Source organism: Manacus candei, unplaced genomic scaffold (assembly GCF_025592945.1).
Source record: "Manacus candei isolate 608988 ecotype Guabito, Panama unplaced genomic scaffold, ASM2559294v1 h1tg000076l, whole genome shotgun sequence".
NCBI classification, from domain to species: domain Eukaryota; kingdom Metazoa; phylum Chordata; class Aves; order Passeriformes; family Pipridae; genus Manacus; species Manacus candei.
Window position 1 is genome coordinate 11,239,703 of NW_026138124.1, and position 26,828 is coordinate 11,266,530.

The following is a 26,828-nucleotide window of genomic DNA, read 5'->3' on the forward strand; positions in this document are numbered from 1 at the left end:
GCTGTGTCCTGGATCCTATGGATAAGGCTGTCCTGAAGCACATGGGAAAACCACTGTACACACATGGCACTGCTGACTTTTGAGGCTCAACTCTGCCTTCATCAGATTCCAGCTCCTGGAGAAGAGGGATGGTAGGAAAATCTCACCTTAAGCTTTTTTACTATGATCAGATAGCCCTGGTAACCTTAGAGAAGGAAGCAGAAGCTCTGACATAAGTGCAAGGCCTAGAAAGAGCCCAAGCCCACACCAAGGAAGGCAGTTTGCAGGCCAGTCTCACAGTCTCTGGTGTGAACTCCCACTTCCCTGGCAGTAACAAAAATGCAAAACTGACCATAGGCAGACTGTATAACCCTGGGGACAGGCCCTGTCCTCATGGAGAAGAGTTGGCTGGAGCCCAAACCTGCCTTAGCAGAACCTGAGAGCTGACTTAGCTACCTCTGCCTGTTCAGGCTGAAGCCAAGAGCAAGAAGAGGAACACTGATTCACACCAACTTGCTTGTCTCGGTATAAAGGCAACTTTTATTACAAACAAATCAAGTAAACCAGAGCATAGGATTCAAATGTAAGAAAGTGCTTTGGAATTTTCAGAACCTTCCTGCCACAGGCTGTGTAACAACAACTCAGGTTCATGTACCTGAATCACACAAAGCACAATTCAACACTACTACCTGCTCAACAGATACATCTGAAGCAGATGCAGGTGTTTCCACCTGGGACCAGCACATCATTATCTCATTTGCAAATGTTGCTCCAGATCCAGCAAGGCCTGTGGCCAGACAACTCCCAGTAACACAACCATCCATTCACTTGCTTCCAAGTGAAGATAATATGCAAGTAAACCAATCTGATATAAATAAAGTCACAAAGATAAACAGTACATTTCAAAAGAAGGTTTCAGCTCCAGTTAACATAGTACAAAACTCTACATTATCCTTTTATTTACAAAAAATACCAGATTTATACTAGCATAGACAATATTAAAAAATAATTTGTATTTTCACTATTAAGATAACTATTAAAAGAGTGTCAGAATAAATAGCAACAAAAGTTAAATTTAGTGCTTTTCTTAATTAAGGCTGAGGTTTAAGAGTCAAATCCTACAATCCTATATATGTGCACTATTGAACATGTATATGAAAAAGGATTTGACTCCATGTTTTTTGAAAGTAACAACAAATGTGCAAGTATTGTCTAAAACAGAAGTGGATTTTTTCTTTAACTGGTGGGTTTTAAAGCTCTTTTGACTTCATGTGGGAACACAGCCCCAAATATATCTTCATGGTATCGCTTTTGGCTCTGCAAAAAGAAGAAAGGACACCCAAGAGATGAATTAAGTCCTGCCAGTACATATCAGTTCAGTAGCTAAAAGGCCTTTTGCATATGTAGGACTGTTTTTATGATCATAGACTTTTGTTACTGTCAGTGAAAGGGACCTCTCTGGATCCCAGGCACACGTGCTCCAGGATGAGTTCTGATAACAAGAGTGTCCTGAAAAGCAGCAGCCGCAGGCACTGTGTTCTCAGTGATGGGCCCTCTAAATTCCTAACCTCACCCTCCTCTCTTCATGGAATCACAGAAAATGCTGAGTTGGAAGGGACCCATCAGGATCATCAGTCCCACCCCCGGCCCTGCACAGACACCCCAACAATCCCACCATGTGCCTGTGGGTACAATAAAGTCTCAAACTCCTGATGTTCCTGACCCTCTGCAAAGCTGATCTCCAGGACCCCCAGGGAGACAGCAGGGAAGAGAGCAGGTGTAAGGGAAGAGCTGCATGAGGAAGTGACACCCCCCGAGCAGAGCAACACTGTGCCTGCAGTAACCATGGGGACTGAGCCCTGGTTCCTGTGCAGTCACCGTGGGGACTGAGCCCTGGCTCCTGTGCTCTGGGCTGCAGAGGAGCTCACGGCAGTGTGGCTGTGCAGGCTGCTGGGACACCCCCTGGGCACTGGCTGGACAGAATGCCCCGTGTGTCAGAGCATACCTTGAGCTGGAAGAAGTACTCCTGTGCCTGCTGCTGGCTGAGCCGCAGGGCCCTGGCGATGAGCGCGCGCAGCGCCCGCGCCACGTCCCCGGCCATGCGCACGTCCCCGCACACGTACACGTGGCCCTGGCCCCGCAGCACCTCACACACCACGGCCTCCAGCTGCCTCTGCAGGACATCCTGAACGTAGACCTTGGGAACAGAGAAAGGACCATCAGACGAGGTTCCTTAAGTGCTACTTGGCTCTTCTAAATTCAGGATGGGTCTGTGCTCTAAGGCTCTAAACGCCCCATCTACTCCAGCAGAGAATAAAAATGTCTTCATCCTGCCTTTACAAGCCCCTGATTTGGAAGCTGGGCCTGTCTCTTGATTAAACTAGAGTAGACTAAGACTCCTGTATCTGGCAAAGTCTCCTAACTTTGCAGGAGAGCTGAAAAGAGGATAGCTCGAGTGCTGTTGTTTTGTTCAATCAAAATTTCTTCCACATAAAATTAATTTCTTGGTCACCGTGTCATTGAAATGGAGACAAATGGCCAGAGCCAACTGATTGTTAACTCACAGACTGATCAAATCTTGCAAAATCTAAGGTTTCTGAAAATGTTCCAGTTTCTAGTTTCAAAGCCTGTTTGCATTGGAAGTGCACTGAGGTGTTATATTTATGTAGCTTGCTTGTGCTGGAGTGCACAGTGAGATTCCCCTTCCTTTGAAGAAGTGAGGCCTTTTGTCACCTGCTCACAATACACCGAAGCAAAATATTAAAATTTTTAAAGAACACTGTTAAACAGAGTCCAGATCTCAACTTGAGGGGTGACTCTGGAAGGAGCCAACCCTTAAAGAATGAGGGAATCAGCCTTACTTTAGCTTGGCCAGGCAGTCTGGAGTAAGCTGTGTAGATCTCTTTCAGGACTCCCTTCCTCTTCATTTCCTCAGTTTCCTCTCTGTAGAGGTGATCCAGGTCTGGCTGCCGGCAGCCGAACAGCAACGTCATGTCCCCTCCTTTGATCCCTGAGAGCAACAGGGGAAGGTGTTTGTCTGAGGGGCAGTCACTGACACAGGACTTACAGAGACACAGGGGGGACCTCCTGGTCCCCAAAGCCCTCAGGAGCACCAGGATGGTCTCCAGTGGGATGGATTAGCTGTGCCAGTGCAGTGCCCAATCATGCTGGGGTGCCAAGTCTCTGTGGGGTTCCTTGGCTGGGTCTGGGGGTGTCCCTGGCTGCAGAGCCCTCGTCTGAAGGACTGGGGATGTCCCTGCTGCCAGCTGTGCTGGGCCCCCCCCAGCCCCTGCATGTGTCAGTCCCCATGAGTACCTCTCTGCTCCAGGTCATAGAGACGCTGCAGCCAGAAGCTCCGGAAGGGAGCAATCCCTGTTCCCGAGCCGATCAGGAGGCAGGGCTGGGCTGGCTCCTCTGGGAGATGGAATTCATTAGCACTGAAATGTAAAAATACATGCATTAGGTAATGAGTTTCTGATGGACTCTCGGTGGCAGTTTCCTGACTCAGTCTGAGCAGCACAGTCTCCAGTCTGAAGGCAGTGATGGGCTGAACAGGGTGCTGGGTGCTCCTTGTTCCCCCAGCTTTCTGTGCTCTGCAGTGGATAAGCTGACACTGAAGATGGGGTCATATGAATGGAATTATCTCAGAACTTTCTAATGATTCATGATTTTACTCAAAATAAGACATGGTAAAGGATCTCAGCTCTGGAAGTCAGGGAATCCCTGTCCCTATTCCAGCTTGTACTCACCAGTCACTTGAAAATATGCAAAGAAAAAAGCCCACTGAAGAAGCTGAACTAAGAACTGCTATTTTTCAGGGGTTTAATCTTGTTTTTTCTCTGCACTCCCTCACTCACCTGCGTATGAAGCACAGAACTGGTTCATCAAGAGCTATTGTATTCAGCCATGTGCTGCAGACTCCATGGTGCAAAGGCCCCTCTCCATCTGAACAGAGCAAGGGAGAACATCTCTGTCAGCACTCTAAAGCTCTCTGTTTTTAAAAAAGCAGTTTATACTTAAAATTATGGTTTTTAAATAAGTGTATGTCTAGTAATGATTTATAAACCAAGGATACACTGATGCAGGATTTTAGCAAATCCTGGCCCAGGATGAACACCTGCACTGCAGTGTACTATTCTGCAAGTATCACAATACACAGTTTTTGTTACAGATATGCTTCATGCCATATAGCAGACACAGGATTTTTCTGAACCACAATGCAGCCTAAAATATCATTTAATTAAGAGAGAAATGCAAACAACAGTTCATTACCTCTTGTCCTGTAGTTTACAACTGCAACTGTCAGATGAATCTCTCTGGCTGTCATGTCACAGGAGGAGCTGACAGAATAGTACCTGGGCTTCAGAAATGGCAGCTGAGTCAGCAAGAAGGTTGTGGAGACCTCAGCAGAGGGAAACTCCTCCAGGATCTCCAGGATGTTTGGGCTGTTGTAAAACTTCCATTTATTGTATTCTTCTGTGCTCTAAAAGCCAAAGGGCATCACCACAATGTTACCAGGTCATGCTGAGTTCAGGAGATCAGGGATATTTGAAATGTCCCTTATAAACAAGATTCCTGCTTTACATTCAATTAAATATGCAGGCAAATCAACAGAGAGTTCTCAAAACTTTTCCAAGACCAATACTGGGGTTTCCTAAGAAATTGTTTGATTTTTGAAAACAGAAGTCCAGGATCCCCACCATAAAGTTCTCAGACACCAGCTCTCTCAGTGAGGATGCAGAAACTGAAGCAGAATCTGTTTCTCAGCTCCCTGTTATGGGACATTCACAAAACTGTGTAGGCCCAGGTCCTGATCCCTACAGAGCTTTGCTGAGCCCAGAGGGAGCAGCCAGCACTTACCACATCTATGAGCCTTTGGTAGTTAAACCCACATCCCTCCTACTCTCACAGTACCAAATTCTCTGACAAAAATCTCTACCATCACGAGGTGAGAGCAGGCAGGCAGTGACCCACCCAGAACCACACAGGAAACACCAGATCTGAACCCTCCTGATTCCCACGCCCAAGCTGAGCCTCCAGACGACCCTTTCTCTCACCATGGTTGGCTTTCCAAGAACACAGAACATGTAACAGAGGCATAAAAATCCAGCACCATCTCTACAAAATATTCTTAAGCTTCTGCTACACAGTCAAAGGGCATCAGAGGGCCTGGTATAAAGTACTGCAAAAAGAACTCCAGCCCCAAGGCTTACCTGACACAACACTTCCAGCCTCTGTCTGTCTCCTTCTGCTGTCACCAGCTGGGAGAGTTTCTTTAGCAGTTGTTGGGAGGGTGGAGTAGTGATATCAAGCAAGTACGTCAAAGCCTCGGGGAGTGTGCAGGCTGGAATCTTTCTGTCACTGGTCCAGTAGCCACCTGGAAATGAGGGAAATAAAAGGCCACTTGGCAATGCCCATGGTACTTGACAGCTGCAGAGTTTTGCAAAAGTCAGTGTCTTTCAACATATGCCTTCAGGGAGGTGCAGCAGGCCTAGACCACAGGACCCTTCTGAAAGAGGTTAATGGGAGGTTTCACACATTTTGCAATGGGAGGATCTGACACAGAGAACTGCATGACAACAAAGCACCACTTGGAAACTACAGATCTTTAATTTGAGGAAACCATCTTTCTGTGTGCCAGAATCCCATGATTGTTCCTCCTAAGATGGGGAAGATGGCCAGGACATGTAAGTCTATTTTAGGATTCTGACATGTAGCAACAATAAGCAAACTGTCGATTAATTTAATTGCAGTCAATGGCTAATTTAGCCATTGCTAATTTAGCAACTGAATTACAAACAGTGTCACCTTGGGTCCCTCTGCAAACTCTGGTGAAGTCACCATGGACTGCCAGAGTGCGCAAAATCAGAATCAAGAATTATAAGAATAACTAAAAAGCAGCAACAAAATCCTATTGAAACTTAAGAAACATAGAATCAAATTCTGTCAATAAAAATTCTTAGTTATTTTAAAGAACTCTGTCCAACATCCTCTGTTATTTTGTCTAAAGAAAGCCAGCTTACCATCTGTGCAGGTTTCAAGCCTGATGGTCTGATCAGCTGGGGGGGCATCGTGGACACGTGCAATGATGCCATGGACTAGTTCTGGCTGGTTGCCTGGGAAAATCCCGATGTGTTCTCCAGGCAGGTAGTGCACTTCCTGATTAGCCTCACAGGAGAGCTTAACCAGAATGGTAACACGACTGGGTAGAGAAGAAGAGATGAGACAGATCTTGGTTACGCTGACGGGATTTCCCTCGAACTGTGCAGAACAGGAATAAATCTGCAGTGGCAGTTGGCAAGGGCTCCTGTATTCATCACCAAATACCAGACCAGCTTAGGGCTTCATGGAGACTTAAACAAACCAGAGTCCAGACATGTGAAGGACTTGTATCCAAACAAATCAGGTGCTGAAGTGCAGCCTGATCTATCCCCTACACAATAAACATGCCTGGAATCAGCCAGTGGAAGTGTGGCCCCACTGCAGACTGAACAGCTCACATACTTCTACTAAGGACAGTACAAAATTCCTACATATTTCTTAATAACTGCAGGGAGAAGATGTTTATAACCAGGCATTTTAGATGTTTAAGACTTTAGTAAAATGTAGTATTGCAATATTCAAAAGAATGAGGTGTCATACCTGGACTTTAAACTTTGAAGATTCTGCCTGAATTTCAGCTTCATGGGAATTATATCCTTGGCATGAATGCTTGCAAGAGCTGGTGAGGAAAGAGGACATGACTCATGGTAACTCTGTGGTTAGGTTTGTTTAAAATGTCTTCAAAGAATATGCAGAGAAGAACCGAATGTGGCTGGCCCTAGAATGTGACTGACCATCAGTCAGCTCTGTGTGCTCTAGTCCCTGACTAAAAGCAGTTCACCTCAGCTTTTGTTCCTCTGGGGATGTTACTGTGCTGGAAAAGATCATTTATGCAGTGTAAACCAGTGTCCTTTTTCCTCTGACCACTACCCCCATCATATGCATTTGACCATCTGGCAGGGCCAGGAGCACTTCTGCCAAACCTTCACAGTTCAGACCCCCTGAAGCAGCAAAGACAGAGGGAGGGGAAGGTGGGAGCAATACCTTTAGCCAGGTCCATGGGCTGAGAGTCATACACTATCCTGTAACTGGTAGGATCCCAGCTTTCCTCAGAGGTGTAGATCTCAGGCAACTGAATACTGTGTCCTCCACGGATGTTAAAAATGTCACAGGCAGCCTAGAAAAAAAAAAACACACAAAAAATGAGGCTATTCACAGTAAAAAAAATAATCTTAGCATTGTCATATCCTAAGGAGGAGCTATCAGCTTCACAGATTGCTATTTCCTACTGCTTCTGTTGAGTTCAGTGATGTTACAGGGCTGCAGTGAGTTCAGTTCCACTTCTATGCCAGTATAGGTAAAAAAACTTCTACTGCAAAAAATTCTGATGCTACCACCTTGTTCATACCAAAAGGGTATGCAAACCCTTTACCCAAAAGGGTTCATGCAACTTCATGTGAGTATTAAAAAATAACAAAAAAGGGACTCAGTTCCCTCTCCAACTTAGGTGAGCAGTAGAGAAGAGGGGAGTTCCAAACTCATGTAGAAATTCAGATGTTTGGTTTCCTTCATTTTCCCTCATTTTTATGGGAAGCTAGTGAATACTGAACTAAAATATGAGCTATATTTCTAAATTCACCTTGAAAGCACTGACTGCCCAGGTGCGAAAGGCTGCTTCTTGCCCACTGAGTTCATCCCCTTCACCGACTGGAGTGAGCTGGGAAGCCCCGAGCTGGGCCAGTTTTTGGTCAATGGCATGAGCAAAGGCACAGAACTCTGGATACATGCTGGACCCCAAACCAAACACAGCATACCTGCACATGGAAATAAAAACAGGATTGCTGTGTTAAGCTACATGAAATGCAAAAGGACTCAATAACATGCAAACCAAACAACAAAGTATTTTTACCTAATTTTTTTTCTCAGCACTTTCAGTGTGAACAAGGAGTTCTTCAAGGTCTGCATAAAAATTCATAAAATACTTAAGGTTAGGAAAATACCCTGATTTAAAACAGAAGTGCAACCCTGACTAATATCTTACTCAAGGACATGAGACAAATGAAAGGGTTGTCTTTGGTGTCAGTTTTTGAGCTGAGTCTCATACACACTTCTGAGTGGAACATTACCTTTCCGTTACCTGGAGAATCTCCATTTCCAAAAGTGCTTGTAACCACTAAAAGAAGTGTTTCTTTTTCCAGGTCACAAATATTGTACTCATCCATGCACAGAATCTGGAAGCAATAAAGCTCATGAGACGTTGTTAGCAGACGTAAGAGCCTTAGATAGCTCTGGTGTCAGACGTACGCTGACCAAACTGACATGGCATTATGCTAGATGAATACAAAATCAAAGTTCTAGCCCAACTTCTATTTACTGAACATTCAAAACATAGGTTTGGAGAAGCCAAACTTCTTCCTCCATGCAGTGTGGATGATTTACACTCCTTACCCTGGTGTTGAAGGCACAGTTGAAGAGGCTGCCCAGGGTGTTGGCGAGTGTTTCTGATTTCCCCGTCTCTGTTGCAAAGATTACAGTGACCTTGGCCCTGGTGGCCATTGCTTGTCGCATGAGTGAGGATGCAAAGAGTACAGCCCTGGGGAAAGAGAACCATATGTAATAATTGATTCACAAACAAGCTAGGAAACACTGATCTTGAGCAAGGCTGTTCCTTGGAAGATGGTGCAGAAGCAGCACACTCTAGATAGGCCTGAACAAGAACCTTAGATATGAATGTGTGGACAGGTAAGGCTGTGATTCAAACAACTCAGGTGGTCCCTACTGTAATAATTGATCTTTTTTTAAAGTAGAACAGAAACACCACAAGAATAGAATAGAATAGCTGGACAAAGCATGAGGAGTCTGATTTGAGCAACTTACTTTGCCAGCATGCTGAACTTTATTTCTTTTTTCTTTGGCCTCCGGGTCTCATCATGCCACACATGTGTTTTCCATGCATCCACCTTTAAAAAAAAAGTTAAGCTTTGACAATTTGTGCACAAATTTGTATATCTTTGAATTTGTACACAATTTGTATATCTCTGAAGGGTCAGATCAAATGGAATCTGTATACACAATCCACTGAGTACAAATACAGGATCAGTCTCTGTAGCATTAAACTGCATTTTACTTAAAGCCAGAGAATTCAACACAACTAACATCACCTTTCACATACAAAGCTCCTGTCTGCTGTTTCTGAATCTCTCCAGTGAACTTTAATTACCCAGGCCTTGTCCCCCAGACTCCTTCGGGTCTCATATTGCGTCTGGACTGCTGAGCTCGTCTACTAGATTGGGCTTTTGGTTTTGATGATGTGTACCTGGTAGTAATAGAAGGGGGTGAGGACATAGTTCAACATCTCCTGGTGGAACACGGGCGTTATGCTGCCTGAGATGGGAGGCACGATCCACAGCCAGTCGGCCGGGCAGCCGCCCCGCGCGCGGTACTCGCTCTGCATGTACTTCAGGAAGGACTCGGAGGCCGAGTGGTGATCCATGATGGTCACATTCTGCTTCTAGAATAATTGCAAAAAGAAAAGCATACATTAAAAAGCCTATTCTGCTCCTCTACCTGATGTATTTAAAGTAATCCTCTTGCTTTGGTTAATATTTCAAGGACTTTACTCAGTGCTGGGAAATAATTACTATCAGATAATAATTACAGATACAGAGGCGCAGGCCTTTGATTATGGACTCTTATATCTTTTCTTTAACATCAGCATTTCCCTCTCCCACACTGGGAGTGCATGCTGTAAAGCCTCTGATTCACTTTTACCCACTTGTCATGATATATTAAATAAACTGGAATTGAAAATAAAATATATTAATCCAATGGCTTTACATAGGTTTTGACACATAGATAAGTGTGTTAAAAGGATGAAAAATCTTGCCCTTAACTCCCTTTTCTTTTTCTCTCCCTTCTGTCTTCACCTGAGAGGAAATATGGATTTCTCTACTTTCCCAGGTGTAAATCAAGAATAAGTCTTGTAATCTCCACTGAGCATTGGGCTATTGGCTCTACATTTGTATAAAGTTGTTGCAAGCAAGAGGAAAAAGGGACAGCCAGTGTTCAGTGTCTCTCCCACACTCATTGACTCACCTGGAAGCTATGAAGCACAGCCACATTGATCTCTACAACAGCCCGGTCCTTCCATAACGAGGACAGTTTGTTTGTTTCCAGTCCCATTCTCCTCCCTACCTCCTACGGGTGAAAAGGGGAGAGAATAGGGAAAAGCAAATTTACTATATGGAACTTTGACCCCACGATTTATCTACATCATCACCCTAATATGCAGGAAAAATTAGTCCAGAAGGGGGAAGAATTAGTCTCATGCTGGGAAAGTGATGGCAGCAGAAACACCTGAGATCAAAGGTAAACTTGGATTTTGGAGTTCTGGTTCCTGAGGCTAGTCCAGTTTCATAAAGGGAGTGGTTCTCTCCCATCCCCACAAACACTGGTAGTGTCTCTTTTCCAAAACAAGTTCATTCCCCCTGCAGACCAACCCCCTTCCACCCGAGCAGGTACCTTCAGGATGTTGTAGCGCTGCACGTCGCAGAAGTCTCGCACTCCTATCTCTGTGCCCATGTACCAGCCGTTGAAGGGACACGCGGTGAACTCCAGGCCCCCCGCCTCCAGCAGCATGTTGGACACGGCAGGCAGGGCATACCACCTCAGATCCAGGTCCTTGAACCACTCGTACCTGCCAAACCACCACTGTGGTTCGTTTTGGTGTGTCTTTTCCTCCTTAAGGCAATAACCACAAAAGCCCAGGAAGACAAAGAGTACCAGTTCCAGGAGGAAAGACCCACGGAGCAGGGTCTGCCAAAGCTCACAGCAGTTTTCAGTGCAGTAACTGAGAACTGCCTGCTACAGAAACTGCAGAACCATATTACAGAGTTCTGCAATCTGCAGGCCAGTTTCCAAAGCAAACAAGAATTAAAAACCAACGAGAGAAAGGCAACAAACACTTTGTTATGAGTGAAGCTGTATTTTACTTGTGTATTACACTGGCATAAGAAATGATGATTTTTAAAATTCTGAATATGACTGAAATGTAGATGGGGGAAAAAAAAGATTTCCAATAAAACTGCTATTGGCTTCCTTAATTTAAAATCTATTTCATTTTTCTAACAGGCATTTTACCTTTCAGGACAATTTACCAACATTTCATCCTGACAAAGAACTCATAAAGTGACTGCAACAGGCACAGCCCAATAACCTGCCAAGGTGAGGCAGAGGCAAAAATGCAATTATCTAAATCTTGCATGCTTACTTTGGATGCTCCATTGGCACTTCAAGGACAATTTCTGGAGGTATTTCAAATATTTCTGGGTCTTGGCCGTTTGCTTGGAGGACAAGTGGAAGTACATCAAAGCGGCCATATTTCGGCTTCCACCCAAGCTCGATGCACAACTGCAAATACAGAAAGTACATTTTGTGTTTCTTTCAGGTTTCCCCCTCCAGATTTAAGACAGAAGAATCTGAACCCCCTAAAACCTGCTGAGGTAAATTGTAAGCGATAAAGGTTATCCTTCCCATTCAAACAATGTTGAGACATTTGTTGAGGTACTGTTTGTGTCCCTGGTCGTGTCCTGACAGGGCAGTATTAGCTCACCCTGTTCTGAGATGGAGGACAGTATTTTACATCAGGACTGTACGAAATTCCTGCTCCAGCCTGCACCTAGAACCTGTGGGACAGAGCATCCCATTCACTGCTCACCTCCCTACCACTCTGCATCAACACACAAGGAACAAACCCAGGAGCTGGGTTAGCCCTGCTGGGAGCAGTGAGGCTGATGGGAGGTACCTGTGTGAACTCTGCATCAACACACAAGGAACAAACCCAGGAGCTGGGTTAGCCCAGCTGGGAGCAGTGAGGCTGATGGGCAGGTACCCGTGTGAACTCTGCATCAACACACAAGGAACAAACCCAGGAGCTGGGTTAGCCCTGCTGGCAGCAGGGAGGCTGCTGGGAGGTACCTGTGTGAACTCTGCACTGGCAGGGTCTCCCAGCACGGCCCCCCCGGGCAGGCGGTACCCGGCGTAGCGGACCAGCTGGCTGTTCCACACCCGGAAATCGTGGTGCCCGTCCGTGCGCTGCGGGAACACCGTGATGGCTGATCTGCACGAGAGACAGGCACACCCCTCACACCACCACACCAACCACCGCCGTCCTTCTGAGACATATATTGTTACCAACGGAAAACATTTGGTATTTCTAAAATAAACATCAGCAGAAATAAAACCAGTCATCCTCTCTACCCACCTCCCCAAATCTCAGATCGTCTCTTTTCCCCAGGAATCGCGAAAGGTTTTGCGACATCAACCATGAAAGTTAAAAATTTCAGAATGCCTGATGGGTCACATGAGAAGAACATATAAAAATACCAGGAGAATTAAAAGCAGAGATGAGTTGTCAAAATATTTAGATAAACCATTCAGGTATTTTTGATGCCAGATCTGGATGTGATTTTTGTAGTTTAAAGTTAAAATTAAAGAGACCTACCTTATATTCCCATTGTTTGTGGCATACTGAATATGATGACAGATATGCTCAAACATTTCCTGTGCTGTTTTACAGTCCCGTGCATCAAACACCTGCATGTTTCCAACAGAAATTTAAAGAACAAAACTTACTTTGAAACAGTAATGAAAGCTTGTTATTTTTCCTGTGCATTTAAGGAAAGGAAAGATTGTAGCTTCATTAGGAAAAGTTCATTTTTATAGTCTTTATATGCATCATTTTCACACACAACAGTCCTCCAAGGACCAAAACATGCACCTGGTTCCATGACACACCTGTACTCACACTCCCACATGTTTTTATTCAGCTATGAAAGAGAACTACAAAAAGTGATCTTATGATATGAATAGTAGAGAGTCCTCCTTGGAGCAATGGCATGTTCTACCAAAGTAAAGGACATTCTTCCAATTCCCAGCAGAGACTATTTGGTCCATAACCTCTGGATCCTTATCTTACCTGTAGATTGGACCACTGGATTCTCCCAATGCACCTGGGTGCATTCCTCCAGGCCTGTTTGGCAGCAAAGGTCAGCTCATCCTTTGTCAGATGGTAGGTTCCTGTAGTTTCTATCTCCCTGGTCACTGTTTCCAGCCGGCCTGGGTATTCTTCCATTTTTGATCTTTTGAACAGGAAACAGCCATGAAAAGAAACAACGAGAATTTCATGACTTAGAACTGATTCAAAGTGCAGACATTCTCTTTATGTTCAGGGTCAAGAACACCCCAGACATTGCTGAAGCCATGAAGCTTGTGAGCATCCTTCTGCACGAGCAGACTTCCACTGGCAGCACTGCTGTTACCTGCCTGAGTGCAAGGGAGAGGATTTCCAGGGAGGGCATTGACATCTGGGTAGGCTGAGATAGGAAAAGTCTGAATAAACACTGAGAAACCTGTTGCTGTTATAAATCTGCACTTGCTACATGTAGACATAAATGACTCTACCCTTTATGAAAACCTCCACTGCCTCACAAAGGCAGCAGTTTCACTGGGCTGCAGGTGCAGAAGGCACTGTCACTGTCCCCCACCTCCCTCCACTGCACCCCACTCCTGTCCCCAGGCACAGCTGTCACTCAGTGCAGCTCTCTGGGGGCTGAGAGTTTGACCAAAAGGCAGAGGGGATTCCAGGTAATGGGATGAGTTAAGTCCACAGAACTCTGACTGAGAACTGCAGAGGAGAATTGTTTCTGGCTTTAGAATTTTAGGACTTCTGTCCCTATGGAGTGTGAATGACAGTTCACTGGCCTCATGAAGAAGCTAACACACTAGAAATTTCAGTAGTGACACCATCCTTTCACCACCCAACACATGCATGAATTTTTCACAGGTTTTTCTGTGAAGGTTTTCAGTTTAAATTTGGATTTTGTAGATTAATTTGGAAAAAAAAATTGTCAAATCACAAGCAAATGAAAACCAGAGAACAGGTGAGCTTTGTGCCAAAGGTAGGATGACAGTGACTGTCCTCTCAAAGTTCCATTATTGTCACAGGGACACAGCTCTTCTGAGCAAAGTAAGTAGGATTTTCATTCCTAAGAGGAAGTGCTGAGCAATTCCTTTGTCAGGGAAACCAACTCTAAAATTCTTTAGCTTGATAACAGAGAGTGAAGTCAAAACATTAGAAAATATCTATCACAGCACAGACAAAAATTGTTTTGTTGGCTTACAGACAGAATGAAAATAGCCTGCACTGTCTGAGAGTTTTCACATTTTCAGCAAGATGAAAGATCAAGGGCAAGCATGTAAGATACTGTAAATCAATGTGATCAAACAGCCATGAGCAGAGACACAGAGATGTGGCAAGTACAGCCTCTGTGTATGACAGGGACTTTCAGAAAGATTCAGAGGGAAGAAAGCTTTGTAGAAGAGTTCAAGGCATCTAAAGAAGTGGCCACTATTTGGGTCAGTCCCTTTGAAAGTTTGATAATGTTTTCTGATGGGATGAGCAAACACTGAATTGCTGCCTGAAAGCTCGTCAGGTGAAATGTCACTGCAGACTCTTGCACCTCAACCAGCTGTTCCAGCACTTCCTGCAACAAGATGCCTCTGCACCAGGACCATTTTTGTGAGAACCTCTTGGCATGCTCACTGAGCTTATGCTGATAGCACAGAGCAAGGCTGAGAACCAAGACTGGCCTTCCAATATTTGGCTAAAGCCTTGAAAGGAACACAGAGAAAAGGTACTTGGAACAGCACAGACAAAACACATCATCCACATTATTCACATCTCAGACTGATCTGAGTGGAGCTAATCCCAACCCATGCCAAGAAAACAGCAGGTAACACCCTGCAAGAGAGCCCTCAATGCACTGGGATGTAGCACACTCCAAAGGGATAGGGCTGAGCAGTGCATGGTACAGAGTCCATTCCTGTGTTTCCCAACCCCCTGCATTGGCACATAGAGCATATGAAGTTCAGGGGTAGTTTTATTTAGCTTTTCTAACAGTCCTTATGTAGTTTTTAAATGCATCCTATGTAACAGAAACCTCCTCGAATCTCACACACAGGTAGGGAGAGGACTTTTTTACATCAAAAATAAAGGTAAATTGGCTTACTCTTTAAATGAACTGTAGTACTGCTTGAGAAAGTCTATTGCCTGAGGCAAAAGCTCTTCCAGTGGAACTGGCCCATCTCTGGTACCTCTCACCTGGCCCTTTGGGGTCATGAGTGACCCTTGGCAGGCTTTGGTCTGGCAGTTGATAACCTGAAAAACAATAAAATGACAAAACCCAATGTTGCACTCTGTATTTTTTCAAAGTGCTGAAAAATTCCTGTTCAGATTTCTGTATTTCACCTCCTTTGCTGTCAGGTGTAGTGTGTCAAGAAAGCTGGATCCATTTTCCAAGTTTCTTATTCTTAAATGTCTTGGACATCTTGATATTTGGTTTGAAACTTTGATATCACTTTGAGGGAAGTTCTGGACAGAGAAAAGATAAAAATGTATACTGTCTTCAGATCTATTAAACATCTTGAAGTTTCATTTTAAAGTTTATTTGACCATTAAAAGGCTACAGATAAATTCAAGAAACTAGATATGTGATCTGCTCCAACATGAATATGTATTTGACTACAAAACTATTGAGCTAATCAACAGTTTGACAGGAAATGGGGGAAAAAAGTATTTTTGTACTAATCAAACAGTATCTGCCACTGCAAAGCCCTTTATAATTTCAGCAAGGCCTTGCCTCTGAACATAATAGTTGCAGTCTCAGGAAAACAGTGCACCAGGCAATTTTAGAGACAGGACAGGTTTGTTACTAAAGGCTGGGTCTGCAAAGGTGAATAAAGGAATCAGCCACCCCAATCCCCACAGGCTCACCTCTTCCCTTAGGTCTTACCCAGGCTCCCTTTAGGTCAGAAAAGAACTTTCACCCAAAGATCTCCCAGCAGCCCTAACCTCCTGCAACCACAGTCAGGCCTCACAGAGAACTCTGAGCAGTTTTGAGCAGCAAGCCCCACTCCTGAAGTGTTATTATCAAACAAAGGTGCTGGAACACACCTCTCCCTCCTCCCCGGCCTTTGCCGAAGTCCCGACGGGCAGCACCTTGATCTGCTTCTTGCTCGGATCATACAATTTGGCATCATCCTTTTCTAAGCTTTAAAAGGGAGAAAGAGAATTTAGTATAAGGTGACATGCTTGGGTTTCATTAGTTTTGCCCTCAGCATCAGCAGGGAGATGCTCAGCACTGTCTCTGAAAGTTGTGCTGAGCCCATAAGCCAAGCAGGGAGGGGAGCAGTGGACCAGGAGTCAAAAGTAAAGCCAGAGTATCACCCTTCCCAGGGCACTGTGTGGGAAGGAAAACAACAGATATGAAACCTGAAATAATTAACAGTTCACAGACTGAGAAATTTGAGATGCATCTGCAACTTATTTTATACAGTGCCTTGTATGAATTGCATCACAGAAATACTTTACCAACTTAATTACAGCATAAATAATCACTTTGCTATTTTTATAGCACACAAATGCCTCCTGATAATACATGAAACCATTATAATACCAAATAAATTTAGAACTATGAAAGATAAAGCAAGATGATTTATATCCTCAATGACTGTATAACTTAAACATAAAAGTTTAATGTCCATTACCAAGTAACACCACCCAGGGACCCCCAGGGACAATATTCTTTTGTTAATATTAGTGTTTTGGAAACACATTACAGGTTTCTCCAGAACCCAAACTATTTAATATCTTTCCTTTTCAAATGAAAAACAAACTATGAAACTCTTAAAGGACCAGGATCTTACCCACGGATCTTCCTATTTTTCTCCACGTTGTTATTGAAATCCTTCTCTCCAGAGTACTGGCTCTTGGCAGCACGAGATTTGAACACAAACTGCCAGGGGCACAGCATTTTCTATGCTTTACTTGTGGTCTTAGTTCACAGTGCTGAAACCTTGTTCTGTGTGTTATGGGAACACTTCTGAGGACAGAGAAAACCCAACAAGGTCAGTTTTTACCCAAGAGGGTAACTCCCTTTAACACCACTTAGAAACTCCCCAGACTAACTGATCTGACCTAACTAACATCCTGTTTTTAAATGACAATTGCTTGACACTCAGAGTAGGGATACCTAAACTACCACTGCTTTGTCAGTGTAATGCTGCAGCCATGTATTAATCTAAAATACTGGTAAGAGAATTTCAAATGTCCCCCAGTCGTGTAAAGCAGCAAAAATTGGTGTCTGAGCAGACCAAGCTTAGAAAAGGGATGTGAAATGTTGCTGTGTTATCCACACATCACACAGTAATGAAGAGAGAAAGAAAGAAAGAGAGAAAGAAAGAAGGAAAGAAAGAAAGAAAAAAAGAAAGAAAGAAGGAAGGAAAGAAAGGTTAGAAAAAGAGAAACAGAAAGAGAAAAAAGGAGGAAAAACCCCAAACAAACATAAAAACAATACACAAAGAGAAAAAGGAGGAATAGGAAAAAAAATTAAGAAAAAGAGGAAAAATAATAATAGGGAAAAAAAGAAAAAAGAAGAAAGAGAGCAGACTCACATTTCCCTTCACTGCATCAGAGTAAGAACCTGCTTTGTGTTCTGCATCCCAGGGTTCTGTGGATAACATTGACAGTGTTACCTGTTATATGCACAAACCTTTAAATCAGCAGAAAGGGGGGACAAAGTTTTCAGAGTAGCTAGACAGCTTGGGATAGAGCAGGAGACTGAGTCCAGCACTTTGCTCCTAATACAGAAAGAAAGATAGTTTGTCATATGATTCCTTTACCTGTGAGCTGCAGTAAATGAATGACAGAATGAACAACTGGTCACAGTGATTCTTACCGGGCTCTGTGAGGTGCTCCCAACCCTGCCAGGAGAGGCTCCTCTCTGTCAAAGTTTCTTGACTTTAATCTCTCAGGCTCTGTATCCCTCCTGGGAGGCAAAAGCATTTTATACTCCAAATGATGTATGCAAAACAGCTGAGTAAGGCTGGACATGGAGACTGAAAAAAAAAGGGGGATTCCCAAAATGTCCTGTATTGGAGAAGTGGAGGGTGTGTGGCTGAGCAGCATTACATAACCTGTGTTGTGTGAGGAGGGCAGGGCAGCCACCAGCTCCTGATGCTGGAGCATCCCATCCTTCCCCTGCTGCCACAGCCCTGATTCCTGCCTGTGCTCCATGGGAATGGCAGGGGATCACCTCAACACCGTTTGCAACCTTGCACAAGTGTTAAAATTAAAATAAATAAATCCTGAAGGGCTTCTTACAGCTTGAGCACTGTGTGGCCAGTCTCCATGCCTGTACATTACCTACAGCTGCAGGAAGAGAGTGAGCAACTTCAAGAGAAATTTTAGAGCCATAGAACTTTACAGTGTGGGCCAGGAAAGCATTTAATCAGGTGATTGTAACTAAGGACAGGTATTTTACATTTTACAAAACTATACTCCCTCCTTACTTTTGGTCAAGTTTACTCAACAGAGTATGTGCAGAATTCCTTGCTCTCCAGAGCTGCCTGTTCTGCCTGTTGCTGCCTGCAAGCTTTGTCCCCTGGTGCTTTTCCAAAGCAGTAGGAATACTGAAAGGAAACTGCAGTCCCTGCAGTGTAAACCATAGCCACTGTGCTGTATGTGGGAATAGCAGCAGGACAGCTGGGTAGGATTGTTGAGCTGATTTTCAATGTTAGATAACACGTACCTATTACAAAGCCAGGCTTCTCCTGCAGTCTGGAAGGCACAAGCCCTCCAGGACCAGGGCTGGCAGCAGTGCCAATTGCTGCCAGGCACCTGCAGCCCACAAGAGCAGTGCCAGGCCAGTGCACCAGCAGGGATTTTGACTTGCTTTATTTGTTCCTTGGATAATATTATGTATGGCTATTTTAAGGAATCTGTTTACAAACTAAAGATGATTAATATACCTGCTGACTAATATGAGGTCAAATGTGGCACAGAGATAACCAGAGAGATTTAGAGGTGCCGACCGACCAAAGATCTGCAGAAATGAGGCCCAAGGCAGAGAGAGAAATGAGGAAACACACGTTCATTTTTCACCTGTCACACCTGCATTGGACGAGCTCGGGCAAGGTGTTTTCTTCTCCCTGTGTCTAGTTTCTGTGTTTGAAAAGTTCTTGTATAAAGCACTGCTAGAGGCAAAGCAAGTGCTGTGCACACGTGTTCATGCACAAGATCCCCTGTATATAATCCAGGGTTGCTAGACATCAGCCTCTTGAAAAATAGACCTGAGTTTTCTGAGCATTCATCTTCTCGGCTGTATCAAGCCTGTGCTGCTTTGCATCCACTTCTCGTGGATTTTCACAACTGGATTTTTTCTTTAATTTGATGCCTTTTCTCTCATCAGAATTAGCGGCGACATCCCTTTGTTTAAAATACTCCAGACATCTAATCAGCAGCAGAAATGATGTGTGAGCTGTGTCTCAATGTCATGCCATGAAGTTCTGGCTTTACATTCTTCTTTGCATTTGCTATTTTGTCAGAGTTTAAAAATCCTATTTGCATCCTTCCCTTTCTTATTAACCTCACTTTTCTACAGAGCATGGGGAATCTTAATGTCTAGTACAGTAAGAAAGAACATATCTTAGTAGAAATTTAATTGAATTCAACTCTGTCCAATGGCTTCTAAGCCTATAATATTCACCTTCCTTATTTCCCTGGGCTTGGAGACTGCTGAAATCCAGGAAAGGCTATGTAGGGATTGGATATGAAAAATCAGATTTGGGATAACCAGAGGAGAAGAAACATCTTTCCTTAGAACTGTTTAAAGGATTGGCCAAGGTACAGCCATTCGGGGAACTGCTTAATCACTCCAGTTGCTCAAACAAGATCTGTTTTTTTAATCACTGAAATCAGTAATAAAACTCCCTCTGTACGGTAAGAACAAGAGAGCACCATTCATTTCTCAGGTGGAGTCAGAGATTAACTAAACAAGCTCACTGTGCACTCCTTCTACAAATATTCTACACCGCTTGGAAGGTTTTTCTTTCAGAAAATCAATTCTGCACATATTTTCTATTTTTGCACAGCCACTTCTGCCTCTGCCATATCAGAATGCAAGAACCAGTCGCTTTCCTTGCATTAAACTTTGATGAAAGAGGTGCCCTTTCCAAGCAGACTGTTTGACCTATTCAATGGCATGCTGACCATTTTGTCATTTGGAGTCAAATTTTGTTTTGTTTCTGAATGTGTGATGGTCTGCAGTCTCAATAATCAACTTTCTGCTATTTCCTTCCAACTAAGCTGTATTATGTGTCTGATACTATAATATATATCATATCTGCAAGATTCTGCATTAGCTCAAGCTCTGTTTGTAAGGTTGCTGCCCTACATCTTGAGTCTTCAAAGCAAACCTGACAACAAGGGCTGATTTTCCCAATTTCATGGAACCCTGAAGAGACAATGTTCAACTGTCCCAACTTTTCACAGGTTACCAGTGAATTTTTTCTAACTCTTTTTTCCTAACTAACCTAACTATTGTCAGAATGCTGTGTGACAGCACAGTAGGTACAAATAACTCTGTAAACACTTGGCACATCAGATTTGTTGGGGCTTCCCTTGCCCTTTCTATGCTAAGGGTGAAGTAAGTTCCATTTCCATCTACAAACTGATGGCTCTGCCTTTATGTATTTCCTTTCCTGAGGAAACATACTCTGCTTCCTGCTTTACTACTTGATCACTGGCTGGACAGGAAATTTGGTCCTTAACCAGCAGCAGCATACAGTCATTAAAAAAGGACTGGAAAGGACCACCTCATGGCACCAGTCCATCTCCCTGCCCCAGCAGCAAGATCAGCTGCAACAAGGTATTCCTGGAGCACCAGAGCACAGTTACAGGGCAGTGTGAGGAGCAGGACTGGGGTAGAACAGCTCCCTGGTAACCTGGGCTGGGACAGGAATCAGAAACCAGTGGAAATGGGGCGGGAGCACAAAAGGCATTTACACCCCGAAATGCACTCATGAGTTCTGTGAAATGCTCACTGCTTCTGTCACAAGTGGCCACTTTGTGGTACAAATAACTCATTGGGATGGCATTCATTCACTTTCTGTTCCTTTTCTGGGCTCAAGTGCTGCTTCTCTACTGCCTATGAGGCTTCATTCACATTTCCCAGCTTGCTGTCACTGAACTGTTGGAGAGACATTTCCCTGGCAACACTTTAGTGTGTATTTACTTTAGTGTGCATTTCATACTGAAAAAGTTTTTGTAAGACAAGTATTGTCTCTTTGTGCTGCCTCCAATGCCTGGCATGACAGGCACTGAGCCACAGGGAAGCCTCTCTGGACTTTTTCAACTCAGAGGTAAATAAATACATAAATAATGGCAACGGTGAGGGTTTGTGGCACAGCCTGGGTGCCAGATCACCCTGGGATCGTACCTGCAAGTCTCAGTTTGCCAGTAACATTGCACTGCTCATCCGAAAATGTCCTCTGCAAAAAACACATTCCTAGCCTCCTAATTCCTACACTAAATATTAAAAGTTCCAGAAATTGCTGAGAAAGCTTCTCACCAATTCTTCCTGCCTTTATTCTCTGGAACCTCCACAGATCCACTGGTTTTACTGGAAGCTTTGTGTGGTTTCTGGCAAAGAAAGATACAATTAGTGACAATAATAACTACTGTTTAAAAAGCTGCTCCCAAATATCTCCTCTCACTGCCTACTGTCAATCTTCTTCTTTTATACTGGTTTGATTTTTCATTTCCCAAAGAACATTCATTTGGTTTGAATCTTCCCCCAGACTTTGCAAGATGTCAACTCTGTTTTTTGGGGTGTGTTCTGATTGCTTACTGTTCCTTTAAGGTTTTGTCATATTCACCACGAACTGTAGTCTCTTCTTCACTGGCTTCTTCATTATTTTGAAGTTTTCTTTATAAAGTGGGGATAAAAACTCTATCAAAAGCAAAATAAAAGGCCCAGGCCTACGTGCTTGAAAATCTGCAAATACAAGTAGAATCCCAGTCTGGACTCCTTTTTAGTTTCTGCAGATTGAAGGGGCATTAAAAGCAGCAGTTGAGGGTGGGAAGGGTAACGTTTCATTTGCCACCTCCTGCTCCTCAGTGGAAGGCTGCACGTCAAATGATGGCAGGGCAGGGTGGAAAATTTCCCTATGTTAACATCTGAGGGCAGAAATGAAAGTTAAGGAGAGTGCTAAATTTACAGTGCCGTGCCAGTAAACCCACCCCTTCCTGTCTGCTCGGCCAAACTCAGATGTGCAGAAATAACAAAATTCCCTCATCAGTCACCCTTTCCAAAATTCCAGTGTGTGCATGTCACAACCAGGGGCGAGGAAGTGAGGCAGGGACAAAGGCAGGAGACAGTCAATAGCCAGATTTTGTGTGCCTGGCTGCACATTGGCTCAAGCAGAAGCAATTGCTGACACCTCCTGACTCACTGCTGGGATCCTCAGCCACGGCTGCAGCAGCAAAGGCATCCTTCAGGGAAAGCATGGCCTGAGGAGGGAACTCCAATTTCAGTAACAGAGCACTGGCTGAGGGCAATTTCTAACCAAGGACAGGTAACAGAAGAGATTTGAATACTGGTTTTCAAAAACCCACAAACTTATAGACTGACATGTAGAACAGAATACTGAAGTATAAAAGTAACTTCAGTTCTGAACATTTAAAACTTCAGTGTGAAAAACACAGAGCACTGCTGAAACAATTCCAGCAAAACTCCCAGGCTTGTCTTTCCTGCTGCCCTCGGAGTCTCTGCTGCTGCCCTGCTGGTCTCTCCCTGCCCCTGACACCTCCTTCACCTTCTCCTGACACCTCCTTCACCTGCTCCTGACACCTCCTTCACCTGCCCCTGACACCTCCTTCACCTGCTCCTGACACCTCCTTCACCTGCTCCCGTGTTTGCTGCACATTCAGAGTCACACTTGGGCCAGTGCATCTCAGTCTATCCACCACCACTGCAGGTTGACCTGCTTACCATGTTTCCTGGACAGAGACAGGGGCCCTCTCAGGCAATTTTATGGCTTTGCTTTATCTTTATGAGTCTTTTTACTACTTAAATTGATTTTAAGGACTCCTTGCTAAGCACTACAGTTAGGCCAGTCTTGCCTAGGCCTGCACAGCTTTCAGTGTCTGTGTGAATTATATCACATTTCCAAACCTTCTGTGAGAGTGAAATTTCCTTCCTCTGCCCTTTCCATAAGGGAAACAGTGCCAGAGGGTGGGGGTATGAGCTTACAGCTCCTTTTCTAGCAACTCTCTCTCTTCCCCTACCAAAAAAGACAATTCCTGTGGCACATTCTTCAGCATCTTCAGAGTATTTTTAGTCAGTTTTCATTGATTTTGAGCTGCAAGTCCAGCTCAGTACTTGCACATCGAAATACAGACATGGAAACACAGACATGGAAACACAGACATGGAAACACAGACAGCACTAATACACTGAAATATGGACCATTTCCCTGGTCAGTCTCTGTTGAGCATCACAGAACACAACTTTCTGCTACTCTGCTGCCACTTCCAATTCACGGACTGAATATTTGGACTAATTTAGGACATTTTGTCTCCCATCACAAATCTAAATAAAGATATCAATATGAACATATCCTCTCACTGCATTTCCTGTTTTTTTGAATTTGTTTGTTGGTCACCCAATGACTGTGTACCTGGGGGAACACTCACCCCACCCTTTCAGTGAGTAGGGGACGAGCAGTCTTTAACACCCAGCTCTCTTCAGGCAGTGCTGCCAGCGTGGTGCTTCCCTGTGTCCTGGTGCTGTGGCTCCTGTCACATACACAGGATGTGCTTTTGAAATATGGTCCCACAAACTCTGACTAATCCTCCATCACTGAATAAAACAACTATTTCTTCATTTGGAACTGCCTAGCAAGCAAACCCAACGTGTAGGTGAACCTGAGGCAGCTGCTGGAATAGGGTACCCTGAATAGTGCTGGGATTTGTGGAAAATTCCTCAAACATAACTCCAGTAACTGAAACAAATCCCATAAAAAACTGACATCATGCAGAGGTTTATAGGAGAATGAAGGTTGGAAGGGATTCCCAGCATTTCATCCAGTTCAACCTCCTGCCCAAAGCAGGGTCAGCTGTGAGGTGAGGGTTTGATCCAGATTGGTCCTGAGGACTTCCAAGGAAGGAGACTGCACAACAGTCTGTTGTTACTCTACTGCTAGGCTGTCTTCATGGGGATAAAGTTTCTCAGCTAAGAGGACAAACTTCACAGAGCTCTTGGGGGAGAGAAAGCTCCAAGGTTCAACTGCATTCTGTACAGTAAAGTGTGATTAAACACACCATTTCTGTGACCTCTAAATATGGAGAGAAAAACACAAAATAAAAGAGAAAGTAGATCTTGCAGTTGCACAATTGTGGAAAACAAAATACTGTTGTTTCTCCTTGTTCCTTGTTCCACACCATCTGAGACATATCTGACTTTCTGTAGATGAAATGACTGCTAAGAAATTGAAGGAAGGCTGGAAAAATCCCAGATCTTGTGTGATTTGACCTAATGCAGAACATGAGTCAACCTCAGCAGCTGCAAGAATGTGTCAATTTTGTATCTTCTAAAATCCATTCTGCAGAAGGGCAGGAAATATTAATCAAAATGCCAGTGCTTTTCAACTTCTCTTAAGAAGGATACCAGAGACCATGAAAAAACCAAGCTGTAATAATAAAAAGACATAAAGTGCAGTGGTTTTTAAACAGATGAAGCTGAACTCTGGCAGAAGGAAGACTACAGGTAACAAGGCCATTCAATCTGAATTTGTCCAGCTGGAGCTGAAAAAAAATATTTTATATGGGGTAGTGATATAGCCTCAAGCCGTGCCAGGGGAGGTTCAGGTGGGACATCAGGAAGAATTTCTTCATGGAAAGGGTGGTCAGGCATTGGAAGGGGCTGCCCAGGGAGGTTTGGAGTCCCCATCCCAAGAGGTGTCCAAGGAATGACTGGACATGGCACTCAATGCTCTGGGCTGGGGGACAAGGGGGGGATTGGTCACAGGTTGGACTTGATGATCTTGGAGGTCTTTTCCAACCTCAGTGATCCTGTGATTCTGTGAAACACCCAAACCAAGCTGGCTCGGAAGTTACTAACTGAAAAACCAAAAATCAAGTTAATCCTTCTCAAAATGGACCCATGCAGAACACAAAGGCAGGTTCTTCTGGGGGAAAAGGCACCCAGGTTGATAGTTACAGGATAGGTAAGTTCACTTCTTGGGCCTCCCAGCTCACAGGCAAGGACAGCAAACAGCAGCCTCAGAACTGTCCTCTTAGACCCTACCAGTGAGGTGAGCAATGCCAGGGGCCTCTCCCTCAGCAACAAATACAAACATTGTTAAGCTCCTAGCTGCAAGTGACAGATGCCTCCCTCTGCTTCTAAACTTTTAAAAACTATTTTAAATATCAAACACAATTATGAAGAAAATACTCTTCAAAGAGCAGGGTTTTTTTAAAAGTTAATGTGTCTGCCCTGCTTAATCACAAGCTGAAAGGACTACTTGATGATTATTGTATACTTCAGTTAACACTATTTCATAAAATCTGGCTTGACAGAATTATAAGATAAATTAATCAAATAATACAAAAGTTGAAAGATGTGCCAGCTGGCCCGAGCTCCAGCAGAAACCCATCAGCTCTGAGCAGCAGGGAAGGCTGCAGGAAAGGCTCTGACCCAGTGGGCACTGTGGGTCCCTGTCCAGCCATTTCTGGGTGTCAGTGACTTGCTTCAGAACACTGCTCTGACCAAGAGACTGCTCACCTCAAACACACCTCTGCTATTTGGGGTGACACTGAGGGACACAATGCAGTGGAGCATAAAGCTCTAGAGACTCCTTCTTACAGTTTAAGGTCAAGGGCTCTCACAAGGAATAAATACTATGATACTGAATGAGACACAGATGTTTTGCTGCCTGTTCAGTTTGCAGCTTATCAGAGTTTTATATGAAGGCACAATTTATAATGCCAAGTTAAAAGCTATTACAAATAAACTGTTTCCTTTAAAAAAGATCAGAGTGAATATTATTTGTTTCTCCCAGAAATAGTGTGTATTCCTGTTCTGTACAGTATCACAGTAAGGATCACTTCCTTATGACATTTGAAAATGAGCCAAACACCATGGAAGAGAGGTTTTTGTTTAGCATCAAATCCTGAAGCTCAAGTGTCTCTAAACAAAAAGCCTGTGACATAACGAACCAAGTGAGAAAGAGTTTACAAAGTGCTAAAGAATGATTTAAAGAACATTCAATTACTGACAAATGGTGGTAAGCAAGGCCTGGCCTGGGTTGGAAGAATTCTATTCAGTACCCACAGAGCTCAAATGACTTTCGGTGGCGAGAGTGAATTGAAATCAGTGACACCTCTGACAGAAGAATGTGAGCAGAGGTACATGTGTCTCCAGCCACGTGAAGAGCAGAAAGCTATCCTGTATTTTACATAAATCACACACTCACACAATCTTTTCCATACCAAAACCTGAAATGAATAAATAAATAAAAAAAAAAAAAAGGGAAAAACTTTCACTAGACAGAAAGTTTCTACATGAGGCTCCAACGCTGGTAATAACCAAAGCAGTCCTTACATCTGTCTGAGAGCTTAAGAGCAGGAACCAAAACACTAAAAACACATTGACCAACCTGATGCAACTGCTTCATTTTAGGCACATTAGTTCCATATTTGAAATGTACAGATTATTTCCACATAATTTCAGCTTTAGGTTCCCAAGGTCATGTATACACAGAACAGAAAGTGTAGCACCAGCTTTGGTTCTGGTCTTAGACTGGATGTTGATAAGTCTGTAACATGATCTAAATTATTTGTTTCTCCATACTGCAAGAATGTAAAGCATGATTTCCCCCTGTTAAACATGTCTCCCAACTGTCTTTCC

The 26,828-nt window shown here is 43.8% G+C and overlaps 2 protein-coding genes across 5 annotated transcripts in view; both read right to left on the reverse strand.

Moving 5' to 3' along the window:
• Positions 1-202: 202 nt before the first annotated feature.
• Positions 203-17,718, reverse strand: NOS2 (nitric oxide synthase 2). The gene is made up of 27 exons (XM_051810068.1): positions 17,631-17,718; positions 16,786-16,961; positions 16,034-16,130; positions 15,329-15,451; positions 15,090-15,238; positions 12,998-13,160; positions 12,524-12,615; positions 11,998-12,139; positions 11,291-11,430; positions 10,543-10,717; positions 10,117-10,218; positions 9,338-9,532; positions 8,899-8,981; positions 8,470-8,614; positions 8,148-8,252; positions 7,931-7,980; positions 7,661-7,835; positions 7,066-7,198; positions 6,622-6,700; positions 6,003-6,181; positions 5,193-5,356; positions 4,252-4,462; positions 3,837-3,924; positions 3,295-3,416; positions 2,841-2,989; positions 1,985-2,176; positions 203-1,296 (listed from the first exon to the last, which is right to left on the reverse strand). Exons 2-27 carry the CDS (start codon positions 16,890-16,892, stop codon positions 1,216-1,218), a joined length of 3,441 nt encoding a protein of 1,146 aa, XP_051666028.1. The 5' UTR covers positions 16,893-16,961; positions 17,631-17,718; the 3' UTR covers positions 203-1,215.
• Positions 17,719-17,815: 97 nt separating this feature from the next.
• The window catches only part of LYRM9 (LYR motif containing 9), a 38,640-nt gene continuing 29,627 nt past the window's right edge, over positions 17,816-26,828 (reverse strand). For 2 of the 4 annotated variants that reach the window (XM_051810069.1, XM_051810072.1), the window contains one exon: positions 17,816-17,906. Coding sequence is in view for 1 of the 4 variants with exons in the window: in XM_051810072.1 (XP_051666032.1) it covers positions 17,881-17,906 (26 nt within the window). In the remaining 3 variants the exon portion in view is untranslated. Of the gene's footprint in view, positions 21,560-26,828 lie in introns of all 4 variants that reach the window. The other 2 variants (XR_007908112.1, XM_051810070.1) reach the window with 2 other exon arrangements.

Coding starts and splice junctions, on each gene's coding strand:
- NOS2 (XM_051810068.1), bottom strand. CDS start 16,892: ATGCTGTGCCCCTGGCAGTTTGTGTTCAAATCTCGTGCTGCCAAGAGC. Junction 10,219..10,542: donor AGCGCTACAACATCCTGAAG/GTACCTGCTCGG, acceptor TTTCACCCGTAG/GAGGTAGGGAGGAGAATGGG. Junction 2,990..3,294: donor CTATGACCTGGAGCAGAGAG/GTACTCATGGGG, acceptor TGTTGCTCTCAG/GGATCAAAGGAGGGGACATG.